At 53.4% G+C, this 14270-nt stretch overlaps 1 protein-coding gene across 1 annotated transcript; it reads right to left on the bottom strand.

The window, feature by feature from the left end:
- Positions 1-2218: 2218 nt before the first annotated feature.
- On the bottom strand, positions 2219-13309 carry LOC130543843 (ral guanine nucleotide dissociation stimulator-like). Its single transcript, XM_057312845.1, has 12 exons — positions 13278-13309; positions 10645-10749; positions 9119-9303; positions 7597-7802; positions 7081-7448; positions 6086-6301; positions 5614-5717; positions 5037-5106; positions 4356-4427; positions 3173-3892; positions 2676-2797; positions 2219-2483 (listed from the first exon to the last, which is right to left on the bottom strand). Exons 3-10 carry the CDS (start codon positions 9268-9270, stop codon positions 3746-3748), a joined length of 1335 nt encoding a protein of 444 aa, XP_057168828.1. The 5' UTR covers positions 9271-9303; positions 10645-10749; positions 13278-13309; the 3' UTR covers positions 2219-2483; positions 2676-2797; positions 3173-3745.
- Between the last annotated feature and the right edge of the window lie 961 nt (positions 13310-14270).

Here is a 14270-nt window from a genome sequence, read left to right as displayed (position 1 = left end):
AGAATAAATAATCCAAGCAAGAAATGGGCAGAAGACACGAATAGACATTCTCCAAAGAAAACATACAAATGGACAACAGACACATGAAAAATGTTAAATATCACTTGGGAAATACAAATCAAAATCATAATGAGATACCACCTCATTAACAAGTCAGGAAATGACAGATGTTGACAAGGATGAGGAGAAAGGGGAACCCTCTTGCCCTGTTGGCGGGAGTGGAAACTGGTACCTAATTCTGGAGAAGAATTTGGAGGTTCCTCAAAAAGTTAAAAACAGAACTTCCCTATGACCCAGCAATTGCACTACTAGGTATTTATCCCAAAGATACAAATATAGTGACCCGAAGGGGCACCTGCATCCCAATGTTTATAGCAGCAATGTCCACACCAGCCAAACTATGGAAAGAGCCCAGATGTCCATTGACAGATGAATGGATAAAGAAGATGTGGTATATATGGAATGGAATATATATACGTGGTGTGTATAATGGAATACTACTCAGCCATCAAAAAATGAAATCTTGCCATTTGCAATGATGTAGATGGAACTGGAGGGATTACGCTAAGCAAAATATATTAATCAGAGAAAGACAATTATCATATGATCTCATGCATACGTGGAATTAAAGAAACAAAACAGAGGATCATGGGGAAGAGAGGAAAAATACAACAAGATGAGAGAGAGGGAGACAGGCCATAAGAGGCTCTTAATCATAGGAAACAAACTGAGGGTTGCTGGAGGGGAGGTGGTGGGGGATGGGGTGGTGGGCATTAAGGAGGGCACGTGATGTAATGAGCACTGTGTATTATATGAGACTGATGAATCACTGGCCTCTACCTCTGAAACAAATAATACATTATATGTTAATTAATTGGATTTAAATAAAAAAATAAAGAGCACCCTTGCATAAAAATAAACCAACAAACACAGACAGACAGAAAGTAGACCAGTGATTACCTGGTGACGGGATGGTTGGGGGAGGGAAGGATTGTAAGGGCATCAGGGAATTTTTTGAGAATGATGACTATGTTCATTATCATGGGTATATACATGTGTCAAAACTCATCAAATTGTGTTTGTTTAAAAACGTCTTCCCCTATGGACTCTGGGAAACAAACTGAGGGTTTCAGAGGGGAGGGGGTTGGGGATTGGGCTAGGCCGGTGCTGGGTATTAAGGAGGGCACGTATTGCATGGAGCACTGGGTGTTATAGGCAAACAATGAATCATGGAACACTACATCAAAAACTAATGATGTACTGTATGGGGAATAACAAAACATAATAAAAAAATTAAAAAAAAAATTCCCATTATCCTGGCAAGAGAGAACCCATCCCTGATCCATCAGATGCCAGCCAGGGAACAGTAGCTATTGTGCATCTGACCCAGAGCCTGGGGCCTGGAGGGAACTGCTGCTTCAGAAGAACCGCATAAGGAGATGCACGAAGGCTGGAAATCTTGGCTCCTACGTCAGCATAGATGTTCATGGAACCAGGCTCAGGTGTGCCCTTTAAGGTACCCCTCCCATCTTCTCCCAACACACAAAACAAGCAGGAAAGGGAATCCAGAGATCATTGACAAGAATCCCAGAAAGATTCCAAAGTTGGTAAACGGCCAACGGGGAGACTGAGGCTGGAAAGTCCTGCCTGCCCTGAGTCCATCTGCAAATTATCTTCCTCTGGCTTTGTCCCCTTCACATGCAGGATTTGATCTCCTTCCGTGTTTTTCCCCACTAGGTGCTGATGCAGTTCCAGAGATTGAACTACAATACGACAAGTTCCAAAACCAAACACAAAAGTAAAAAAGCATCTCAATGGAAGAAGCAGGACACAGTCTTCCTGGCCTTAGAGTGGAGAAAGGCAACTCCAGACCTGGGGCAGGAAGGAGGTCTGGGGCAGAGAAGTCTTAAAGACCCCCACTTTCAGTGGTTGTTGCTATTCCTGGGAAAGTCCCTGCAACCTCTAAATCTCAGGAGTTCTGAGGGGCTGTCTCTGCTGTTTGCCCAAATTCATTGACTGAAATGGACCCGTGCTCTGAGTAAGGGGGATTTTGGGGTGCCCTCCAGTGGCTAGGGAGAAGGGTTGCCACTTCTCCTTCCTCCCACATACAGTAGCTGATGACTCTGGGGGATTTCCTAGGTCAGGAACGAATATGAGAGTCTGTGCAAGTTTTCCATTACTGCAGGAAGTAAAAGACCCAAACCACACACATGGGCTCTAAAACAAAACAAGGGCTTTAATCTCCTAACATGCAAATCTATCACGGTACTATTTAAAACAACTAAATGGTGCCCCCTACATAAGGAAATAGATGGGGGGAAGGGGTGTGGAGAAAATGGGCGCAAGGATGCAGCTGCTGAGGAATCCCTGCAGGGCCACTGGACACTTGCTCAGCCCTGAGGTTGACTGCGGCCAGTTCTTCTCCTTCTTGAGTGCTGCTGACCAGCTAGGACCGGGGCTCCAGCTGGCAGGACAGGGTGTAGCTAAGGACAGAGGGACACCTGTGAGTTGCCCAGGAGCTTCCATTCAAGAGTCCCTGCCAGTGTTTGCCCACAGCTGGAGTCTGGCGCCCCGGCAACAAGGCCTGAGGCTGCCCAGGGAAGGAGGATCCCAGGAGTGGCCAGCAGAAAGAGTCCACCCCGAACCTCACCGACTCAGCTCCTGATGGGCCTCACCTCTCAGCCTCGCTGAGCGGCTCCATAGCCTGGAACCAGGCCCAAAAAGGATCCTCGGGCTCTAGGGTGTAATTCTCGGCAGCCACCTGGAGCAGCATGATGTCCGTCATGACTTGGTATTCCTGAGCAGACAGAGAAGCACAGGATGCATAGGGAGCCTGGGGGGGGGGGGGAGCTGCAGGGCCTGGTGACGGTTGAGGAGCGGGACTGGGGACCTATCCCAGGTCCTGGCACACATGGCCACCCTCCTGCTTGCAGATTCATCTGGTCTCCACCTGTTCTCAGAGGTGAATATCAGTAGCCCCTCCTCCGGGAAGTTCTCCTGGATGCCATGCTCTGTCCCCATCTCCTAACGGGATGAGACTTGCACTGCTTTCTTCTCAAGGGATCCCAGGAAATGTGAGGTGGAGGGGATGGAGCCAAGCAATGTTCTTCCCAGGGACATCTCTGAGGCCCACTCCCTACCCTTCCCTGCGGGAAGCGCCACATATGCTCACCTTATTTCTTTTGTGGTGGTTGATCTCATTCCCCTGGAATGCAGACAAAGTCCATCAGAATGAGGCCCCTGGTTCTTAGGAGCACTTGATTCCCATCCCTTCTCATGCTGCACCATGGCCAGGACCCATGAGGGGGCCGTGCATACACAGATAGTGGGCCTGGGATCTAGGCCAGGCTCTGGGGTCCAGAGAAAGGAGGACATGGGGCAGATGGACTGGCTACAGGTCGGGACCCTGCAGCACCACCCTCTCGGAAGACAGTAGGGGAGGCCGAAGCCTCAGGCAGGAAGGGGCTGCTGCGGCTACTGAGGTGCTTGCTGACGTGGAGGGTCCTGACTTCATTCTCCCCCCACGGGCAAACTCACCGGGGGAGGCTGAGGTCCACTCAGACAGACCTCACGCAGCTTTGCCTTCAGGAAGCTCTGCTGCTTCACCAGTCTTCGGCACCGGGAGCCGTGGCCTAACTGCAGCCTCACCTCGCTCATCCCTGAGATGGGCAACAGCCCCCAGGCTCACAGGGTAGCCGTGAGGCTGTCATGACGGGAGGTTTGCCGAGTTCTGAGAGCTCAGGGCTCAGTACAGGGGCGTTCTGCTCCCAAACCTCCGGATTCTGGTCCCTCCCCCACAATCCTCAGGCTCACCCACCTCCAGATAGTCCTCCATGGCGGTATCTAACATCACCAGCTCGGTGAGGAAAGTGCCAAGGAAAGGCACGACACCCTGTGTCATGAGGGGGAGGGTTGGGATGAGTCCCTGCTCGCTGGTGTCCACAGGGACCCTCCACTGAAAACGCTCCAGCCTCCTAGCCCACCCCATGGGCTCACGTGGAGCAGCCTAGGACCCTTAGCAGCCTCCCCCCACGGGTTCCCTTTCCCCTCCCCCTCCCAGAACATCAGACTCCTCCTCATCACCTTCAGGGCCTGCTTTTCAAAAATGCCAGGGAATGGAGCACTAGGCCGGTCCCTCTCCACCCGCAAAACCCATTCTCTATGGACCTTTCTGGACCCTCCTCCTGGTTCTTTGGAAATAAGAATTGTAGAAGCTGTGGCCCCAGGAGCCGTAGCTGGAGTGGGAAGGACGCCCCCCCCTTCCTGATCTTTCCTTTTTGGGAGGCTTCCAGCCCTCAGGGAGGAGCCCTCCTCCTCCTCTGACTTTGGAGGCCCTGGGCCTCAGGCACATTCACCTTCTTCTGCATCCTCTTCTGGGCTCCCCGGAGGGCCATCACCAGGGTGGCAAATCTGTTGGACGGTCGTTCCTGCAGGGCCAAGGACAAGTTCCTTGAGACCATCATACCCTCAGGCCACTTGCCCCCACCATCTTGGACATCAGAACCTAGACATCTGACCTAACTCATACTGATCCTGAGGCCCCATTATCCAGAAGCAGGCCGTGAGTGATTCCAGAACAATCTCACTCCAACGTTCACTCCATGTGTGAACTTGACCTTGCAGCCTGGCATCCCCGAGCCTGTTTTCTCATCGGGAAACGTGACAACTCCACCTATCTCCCATGGTCTCCTGAGGACTCAGGGTCCTATTACTCTCATCATTGTTGTGGCCCTCAACCCAGCCCAACCCCATCACTGAGCACAGGTCTGTCCTCTGGGCTCTCCAGGTTTGTAGAGGCCCCCACCTGGACCAGCTGTCGACACAGAGAGAGAGGGTGTCTAGGCTAGGGAGTCTGCTTGGACACCACCTGCTTGCCCCCTCGCCACCAACGGCATCCTCACCTAGGCTGTCGCCACATTCATGCCAAAGGCTTCCCCTCCCCAAGGAATGCTTCAGACCATTCCCGACTTCATCCACTCAGGACCCTGTTCCCTCCCACCCCTCCTCTCTTTCCAGACCTGCACCATCCAGGCTACCTTGATGAGCAGGTTCCTGCCCTGTGCGGTGTCCTTGCTGCACAGCTTTTGAAAGATCCTCAATGGCTTCCTGAAGAGAGGCAAGGGAGGCACGATCAATGGACGAATAATGTGGCAGGGTTGAGTGCGAGTGCCTTTTCTTTGAGAACCCCAGAGTGTCAACCTGCCTGGTTGAGGGTTTCTTCTGGGATCCTCTGAGCACTAAGGTCTTTGTAGGACATGGGAGGGAGCTCTCATGTGGCTCGTCCTGGGCCTCCCTTCCCATATTCATTGAGAAACGCTGTTTGGGTCAATTTGGGGTTCAAATGGGCAGAGAGCTTAGTGGCTGTCAAGGAAACACGTGAAGAGATTTAATGCAGCTCAGCCCCATGTGAGACATTTGGCAAAACTGATTTCTAAAGCGGGAGGCATGGTGACCTCCTCACCAGGAAGGCTGAGAGACCCACCCACCAGCCCAGGTCCTGTGGTCGGGGTTTGCCGCCTCCCAGAAGGTCCAAGCTGCCTGACGGTGAAGAGGACAAGCCTCTGGGAGCTCCCTCGTCCATCCTGGTCCCTCCATGGAGAGAGGCCTACTCACCTGGAAACCTTCCCCCACGTGTTCTCGAGGCGGTGAATGGAGACACTCTGTAGAGCCGAGAGGATGGCACGTAAGGACGAGTAGTTCCTCAGGGTTTGACAGGCCTGGGGAGGGAAGAGAATGGGCTGTCACGTGGGGAGCCGGCACCTGATTGGCTCTCAAGCTTCAGTCCCCCTCAGGGGAAAGCGCTCCTGCTGGAGGAAGCCGCTGTCCAGGGACCTGCCGAAGGGCACACGTGAGGCCCAGAGGAGGAGGAAGATTTTACCTCACTCCAAGGAAGGAGCCAGGCAGAAACGGAGCATCCCAGCATGGGGCCATGCAAGGCGAGGTCAGCATGCCCCTGGACGGAAGAGCCTAGGGACTGCACAGTCCCTAGGGCAAAGACCAGGGCCTTCCACCCTGAGACCTGATCAAGGGAAGAGCAGTGCCCGAGACTCAGGAGAGCACCTCGGCTGGGCTTCCCGTTGCATACCTTGGCCACCTTGATCCAGTGCTCCACCACCATGGCCCTGTCCCGGGCTGTCATGCTTGGGTTGCCAAGGCAGGTGGTGATGACACACTTGGCCACACCGTTGAACTGGGCGACAGTGGCCCGGACTGTGGGTGCCAGGTGCTCATTGCCAGGCTTGTTGCGCTTGGACCAGACGGAGCCCAGGCACTGATGGGGCAGCAGCTTCTTGAACAGCTCCTAGAGAACAGGCGGACCTTGGTTCACCCAGCAATTTCCCATGCAAGACTCATGTCCTACGTAGGGGTCACAGGTCAGAGCTGGACCTCAGGGAGCTGAGAATCTGGCCTGAGCCTGGTTCGAGACCGTGGATTTCATTCCACTGTTTTTCCCTGAGGGAACCCAGTACACAATGACCCAGGAGCAAACAGAGCAAGGGAAGGAAGGAGGGCATTGGCACCCTGATCATGCTCAGGAACTCCCAGCTCCAGGTGGCACTGCAAGGTGGTCCAACCCAAGGGGGCTTCTTCCCCTCCCCTCCAACTGGTCATCCCCCTGGTCCTTCCCCCCCTTTCAGATGCACATTCTCACACGGGAGCTGCAACCACACGTTCTTCCGTCTGCCCTGTCCTCATGGACACATCAGATGCCTAATCAATGCTGAGGGTACTCATCCTCCAAGGCACATGAGTGGGTGACCCATGGACTTGACTGAACACAGGGAGCTGCCCTCCTCCACCCACGGGACCAGGGCCTGCCCATTGGTCTCTCCATTCTGGCTCATTTCTTCTCCCTAGTACCTCCGTATCAGTGCTTATCAGGGTCTCTCGCTACAGTCCGCAGCTGGATAGTGAAAGCTTGGGGCTAAGAGCCTTGATGGGTTGACAGGGTTGGGAAGTGGTGGAGCTGAGATTTGGTCCCAGACCATAGGAGTCCACATCAGGGAAAGGCAGGTGTGGGGCAGGTGAGAGCAGAAGGAAGGCCTGCCCCTGGCCCACCCTGAGAGCCCAGCTGCTCACCGCATCCATATACGTGAGCTGCTCTGCCACCAGCCTGGGAGGGAAGTCCAGGAGGTCGGGCTTCTCCTCACCCAGCTGGTTCTTTGGGGTGACACAGCCGTGGCAGGAAGCCTCTGGGGCCGCGGTGGGCTCTGTCGCTGTTGCCTGAGTGAAACTTTCCAGCAAAAAGGGTGGTCCAGCTGACTGCTGCTCAGCACCCGGCACACATGCAGAAGATGGGAGCACGGGTTGCAGTTCTGGAACAGCTGACGGAGGGGAGGCTGGCTCTGACACCGCAGGTGACAGTTGACCCACAGCCGGGGTCGCCTCTAGCTCTATAGGAGGCCCTGTTCCTGGCTCTGCCGCTGGAAGGAGCCCTGGAGCTGGCACTGGGGCAGGAGACAGAGAAAGGTTCATCCACATCACTGACTTTCCGGATGCCTTTGCAAAACCAGGACAGACCCCATGGCCTTGAAAGGAATACCCAGCCCATGAACCGCATCCCAGTTAGCCTTCCCAGCTTGCCATCCCCCTTACCCTCCACCTCTGCCTCAGTGAGCGCCAGAAGTTCCCGCTGCATCAGGAGAAGGGGGACATGGTTTGTCAGGTCCCAGGCATGCCACTTCAGAACCATGGCCCCATGCACATAGGCCACCTTGATCTCGACACGGTCACGGCCCAGGGACTGATAGATAGCCTGCAAATTCTGGTCAGGCCAGGTACCCAAGAAGGGAGACAGGGTGCTGGGGAGAGTCATATGTGGAACAGAGTCAGAGGCCTGGCCTTGCATTGCACATGCTACTCCCACAGCACCGTTCTTTCTGTATGGGTCCCAGAGGATGGCCCCAGCCCACTTCCAGCCCCTCTCTAGCTGCCCTCGTAGTGGAAGGCCTGGTTCTCCAGAAAACCTGAATGAGTCTGGTTTGTCCACTTCACCCCTCCTCTACCTGGCCATGGGCCTGATCTACTCTATCCTCCATGCACACCAGTATCAAGGCTCAGGTTGGAGGCAGATTTGTGAGTGGTCGGCTCAGCACACCCTCGGTTCTTGGCCCCGGTTGGGGTGGTCAGCAGGGAGGGGCAGGCAGAGCAAGTTGGGACCGTCAAAGGGATGGGTGTTTCAGGCACCCACTGAGCCCAGACTGTGCTCTGCCGCCCAGAGGGCCCGGGACCCCCTCCACAGCCTTCTTTGACTCAATTGCTTCTTCACATGAAGCCCCCCAGATGAAGCCCACCCACTGGAAATCAAGAGATCGGTGAGATCCCTGGTTCGGCAAATCCCTCCCCAGCCACCACCCCTGTAGTCCCCCACACTGCTCTGTGGAGGCAGCCAGCCCTGCTTCTGGACCCAAACCCCTGTCCCAGTTTTACTTGATCATTTCATCTGTCCTATGATCCAGCTCTCGGTGGATCCTTTCAAAGCTAGAGGAGGCTACGAAGATGTCACATCTAACAACCATTGGACATGCATGCTTTGGGTGTGCAGAGTCCCTATCTGACCCTCTGAATAGAACTGAGACCCAGACACTGTATCTCCTCTCTCCATTCACATTCCTAGGTGCTTAATATACATTCTTGAATGACTACTTCCCAGCCCGCACTTTCCAAATCCGGAGTGGCCCGTGGGCTGGTCTGCCTGCTCCCAGTGTGCCCCTGAGCTGCTCACACAAAGGACAACTACCAGAACCATCTAGATGGAATCTCAGAAGTCCTTTGCACATAGAGAAACTGCCTGCTTTGCATTTCCTTTCGTCAACCCAGAAGGGCCACCGGCCTGTGAGGGTTGCACTTGAGAGCTTCTTGACCGGAGAGAGAGAACTATTAAGCAAGAAGATGCCCAGCACGTCCAGGAGCCCTTTCTACAGAGCCAAGCACCAGAGTAGCCCGTGCCATGTTTCCTCCCATGATTTCCTACAGTACCTGTATGAGGTTCATCCTCTTAACCACCCCAGTTTTCAGAAGAGGAAAGGGAAGGTCAGAGAGGGGTAGTGCCATTCCCGAGATGTACACCCAGTAGATGGGAGGCTCACCCTGTGCTGTGCATGGGGTGGGCACTCACCGATTGAGCTGCTGGCCCAGGACCTGTGTGGCTGAAGTGAACATCTCATACATGCAGAAGATCGTTGAGGTGGTTGAGATGCTCCCATCTGGGAAGGATGGCACCAGGGACTGTACGAAACGCTCCATTGTGCCTTCTCGGAGCCTCAGCATCGTCTGGGCCTCATCCAGGGACAGGGATGATTCCTTTTCCCACCAGGTAGAGAAGGGGGGTGTGGGGGGCAATGGAGTCAGCTTCAACACCATGAACCACCAGGATGATCAGGGTCTGGTGCTCAGACCAGAGAGTCCCATCCCTTCGGGAATTTGTGCAAGAAAAGGGACTTGAGGGCCCACCCAGAAAAAGGCTCTAGGCTTGAAAGTACAATTGCCTTTAGGGGTGAAATGAGAAAGCATTGGTCACTTCAACACATCTTGTTAGCTGAGCCACCACAGCCTTTCTCTCTCTGAATAGGCTTTATTAAGAACTGTATGCCTTTGAGTCATCAGTCAACATCCCTACTGCAGACAGGAGAAAGCAGAGGCTTAGCATCTCCAACGCTGCTCGAGATCATAGACGTTGGGCCTGAGAACTGTCCAGAGCATGGAATGCATGGCATTTCCCTATGCTGCTGCGGCCTGGTCTGTTCCTCAGGTGGGGAGAAAGGTTCAGGGGAAATCCACCTTCCTCGGCAGGCCCCAGGGGAGCCGGTTGTTTCTAGTGTGGGTTCTGGCCTTGCCGTGATCATCTGTGGGTCCTGAGATTGGACATCAATCTGGACCTGTTCTCACCCCAGACCAGCATTGGATGCTGTTGTGGGCCGAGGCACCTGCTGCTTGTCAAGGGAGATGGAGTAGCTGAGCCTTTGGAGCAAGCAGCTCCTCAAAGATGGCCTGGATTGAACTCTGAAAAGACAGAGTCCACTACCTGGGCCAGGAGGCATCAGAGGCCTTGCACCCAATCCGTGCTTGAAAGGCTGATTCACGGTGGCAGACAACCTCCCATATGGAGGTCCAAAAAGACATATGAGGACACAGCTTGTGACCCGGGGGACATACAATGAGTCGATGTGCTCTGAGAGGTGATACGTTACAGAGGAACATATAGAATGGCTTCATCCCACCGTTCCTTTTATGTTCAATCACCCTGTGTGGGGTGAGGATTCATAAGGCCTTGGACACGTTCTCCAAGGACAGTGGAGCTGGGTTCTACACAGGATGGCTGGGGTGAGTCAAGAAAATACTCAAAACAGTAGCAAAATGCAAAGACACTCATGGCTGTGGGAAAAGTCACACAAAACAGAATGAAACAGAATAACCCACGCCCCAAACTGCAAAAAACATGAACACTATTCTCTACCATTCCCACCTATGGGAAGAGTGTCTTCCTACCTTCTCCCACAGCTGGTGGTGGAGGTGTGGATACTGGGATGACTTTGTGGTTGGGCCTGCGGGGCACTCATGTGGAAACACCATGGGAGGGTCCCAGGTTTGTCCCCACATTTGTGTGGGGGCCCTGGGCGTGTGGAACCCTCTTCCCATTCTCACCTCAGAGCGGCACTGATCCTGGGTGGCCTGGTGCACCTGCCACTTGTCTAGGGCGTTGTAGTTGAAGTCCCAGACCAGCTCTTCGATGACCTCCTGGGTGCAGCTCTGAAAATGCAGTGCCCCATAGACATGGGGTCAAGAGACATTAGTGTCCTCCCGGGACATTGCCACAAGGGGCCACCCGCATTAGAAATCCTGTTCTCCAGTTGAGGCAAAGAGGGGCAGCTGAAAAGACATCGAGCAAGGAGGTAGCCGGATGAAATTCTAGAGCTCGTGATTAACATCGAGGTAGTTGAACTTGGTCCCCAGTGCTCAGCTTCTCATCCTGCCTGCTATGACCTGGGGTGTGAACATGAAAGATGGGCCAGGCTTCCAACACCTGGCAGCTTCCTTCTGCCCAGGAAGGGTGTGTCCCACATCCTCTGTCCCCTTCTCTACACATAGACAACCAGCCCCCCACCCCAACACACACACAGGGACACACATAATGAGGGGCAAGAGGTGTGGGCCTGCTGAGGTGACATCACAGTTGTTGCCTGCTCTCCAGTGGGCTGCCCTGAGCTGCCTCGTGTTACCTGTTGGTGTCTCCTGCCACATGTCCAGAGGGCTCGGAAAAGCGGGCTGAGCCGACGTCTACAATTATTTGAAAGTCTCTCTCTCTGGGCTTGCCTGGGCCCAGAGACCCTGAAGGGAGGAACACAGCAAGAGAACATCTTGCTCTCTCGAACGTCTCCACCCAAGTGAGCTGGAGAGCAGGTTGTCTTTTGAATCTGGGTGCCCGGTTACCAGAGTTCTAAGTTCAGTTGGGGCCTATCACAGAGGAAGTGAGGTCACTCTTTCAAGATTCTAATCCCTGGGACCATGTGTTCAGTCAGACCTATCCAGAGCCCCTTCTTGGCAGTTGACTCCTTAGCTTTCTCCCCCATGTCATCTCCTTAACTGGACACAATGAGCCAAAAAGGCCATAGCCACCACTCTCTGGAAATGGAACTAGGGTCCGAAGCTTCAGGAGGCAGAGCTGAATTCAGACCTTACGTTCTGTGTTTCTTTGCGCACTTGTGTGTCCTATGTCATTGCGTCTCTCACGTAGTCCCCACTTTCCCAGCCTGCAGTGTGGGGATCAGGCTAGAATCTACTTCCTTGGGACATCCTCTGGTGTCTGTGGATAAGAGTATTTATTACATGTGTGGGGTGGTCCCCTGTGTATCTGAGGCACAATTTTCAAGATGGAAGAATTACAAGAAGGGGTGGGACTTGGCATGGAGGGCCGCTCAGAAGAGGCCTGGGTTCCAGCCGTGTAATACTGCAACTGTCACTTTCCCTCTTGGCCTCATTTTAAGGTGGGCACCATGATGGCCTGGAAAAGCAAGAAGATGCAGGCATTGTCATCCTCTATAGTAAAACCATGCAATTGTTTCCCGTTATATGAAGAACGAGACCCCGTTACCTCGTTTGGGTCTATGAGGGGAGCGGCTTTCACCATGGCTCCCAGGGATCCTGACCTGTGGTATAGGCATCAGACTGTAACCGCTAAGTGGTCAGTGACTGGCTTTTGACCCACAGGACATATTCAACGTGATGAAGTACCATGCCTAGAGCTTATCTACATGTCATGCAAAGAGTTTCTCACTCCCTAGTTACTTTCCATCATGTTCCACTACTCACTCCTTCCCTTTCCCTTCTTCTTCTCTCTCTGAACCAGAACCAAGCACCGATGTTTTGAGCTGCCCCTACAGAGGCTCACAGGACAGAGAACGGAGGCAGTGCCAAGGCCAAAAGACACACAGGAACTCAGGTTCTGAGTCCAGATGGCATCCCGAGTCACGTGAGCCAACTTATGACAAAATCCTCTTCCAGTATGGCCCTGGTCACAGCCGCAGCCACTGACACACCTTGAGCCTGGGGAACCATGCTAATTTGGGCCCGCATTCTTCACCCACAAATACTGTTAGAAATTAAAGCGATGCACCTGCACATGCAGGGTATCAGGGCAATGCAGTCCCGGGGCAACTCTAGATAAGTAACAGTCTCCCAGGCCTCAGCATCTGTCCCTGCCTTCCTCCCTCCCCTCTGCTCTCCTCCTAGTGTCCCTGCAGCCACCCTGGCTGCCTTTTTCACTCCTCTGGCCAAACTGGCTTCTGTTATTGAGTGTCTGCAGCACAAGTCACTTCTTCCTGAAACGGTGCTCCCTGACGTGTGCAGGCGTAGCTCCCTTTGGTCAATCTGTTCTCAGCAACCTCAGCCTCAGTGAGGCCTTTCATATCTTTCCATGCAGTGACTCCCCAGCCTTCCTCCGTAGCACACTTCATTCCTACTACAGAGCCCTTGCTCTTTTCTTTCACGTGCGTTCTCTTTGGAGCTTTGGTCCATGTGTAGACTGGGAGCTCCTAAAGCAAAGGAGCCCTAGGTAATTTCAGCTCCGCGCACGGGCCCAGCAAGATACCTGGCATAGGGCAGTGCTCGGTGTGTAGTTACTGAATGAATAATTGAGAAGATCTTGGAGCCCACCTCCCCTCTTAAGCACCTAGACTGCAGAATGCTACTAAAACTTTCATGCTGTTTCTGGGCAGGGGCAACAACCACAATGGCCTCTGCCTGACTCTTCCTGCTCCAGTTCCTCCAGCAGAACTCACCAGGTACCATGGACAAGGAAGCGCCCTGCATCCAGTTCTCCAGCTCTGGTGGCACAGCTCCACGCAGGCACACCAGCAAAAAAAGCCATGCCTTTTCTCGGGGGTCCTCAACACAGTGCCTTTGCAGAGTCACAGAGCAAAGGAGCAGGATTTCCAGGCTCCCTGGGCAGAGTAAAGTACCTCAGAACCCTCCCTTTCCTCCTTTTCTGTCCACTCCCATGGTGTCCTCTTTACGATTCCAGCACCCGCACCTCAGCCAGAAGAGTGCTGCTGCACCCACCCCTGTGTGTCTAAATGAGGAACTGAAGGTCTAATGCACACTAGACTTGTCCCTGGGCCCCAGACACAGTGAACGCTCCTCAACATGACTAACCCACAGAAAAATGCAACCAAGAGCATCATGAGGCATCACATCACATCGTTGGGAATAGCGACCCTCCAAAAGTCGAGAGATAACAAATGCTGGTGAGGAGGTGGAGCAAAGGGAATCCTTGGGCACCATTGGTGGGAATGCACATTGGTACTGTCACTATGCAGAACACTGTGGACGTCCCTCCAAAAATTAAAAAGAGAACTACCGGATGATCCAGCAGTTCCACCTCTGGGAACATACCCATAGAAAATGAAGGAATATGTCCAAGCAACACCTGCACCTCCATGTTCAAGAAGCATTATTTTCAATAGCCAGGACACGGAAAACATCAGTGCCCTTTAGTGCTGAGTAGGGAAAGAAGTGGTACCTAGAGAATAGCATAGGAATCAGCCAGAAGAAAAGGACATCCCGCTAAGTGTGCTAACAGTACCGGACTTTGAAAGCATGCTGCCAAGTGAAATAAGGGAGACAGGGCAAAGACTTTCTGTAGAGAAGCATAGAGAGAGAGAGAGAGATCGGTCCTGTCTAGAGAGAGAGACAGAGAGCTATTTTCCCCTTCTCTGTGGAATCTGAGACAAAGAAGAGAAAAGGAGGAAGACTAACTCAGAAAAAGAGATCAG

The sequence above is a fragment of the Ursus arctos genome, unplaced genomic scaffold (genome assembly GCF_023065955.2).
Source record: "Ursus arctos isolate Adak ecotype North America unplaced genomic scaffold, UrsArc2.0 scaffold_16, whole genome shotgun sequence".
In the NCBI taxonomy this organism is placed as follows: domain Eukaryota; kingdom Metazoa; phylum Chordata; class Mammalia; order Carnivora; family Ursidae; genus Ursus; species Ursus arctos.
The sequence above is the reverse complement of the archived record's forward strand: the minus strand, read 5'-3'. Positions and strand labels throughout refer to the sequence as shown.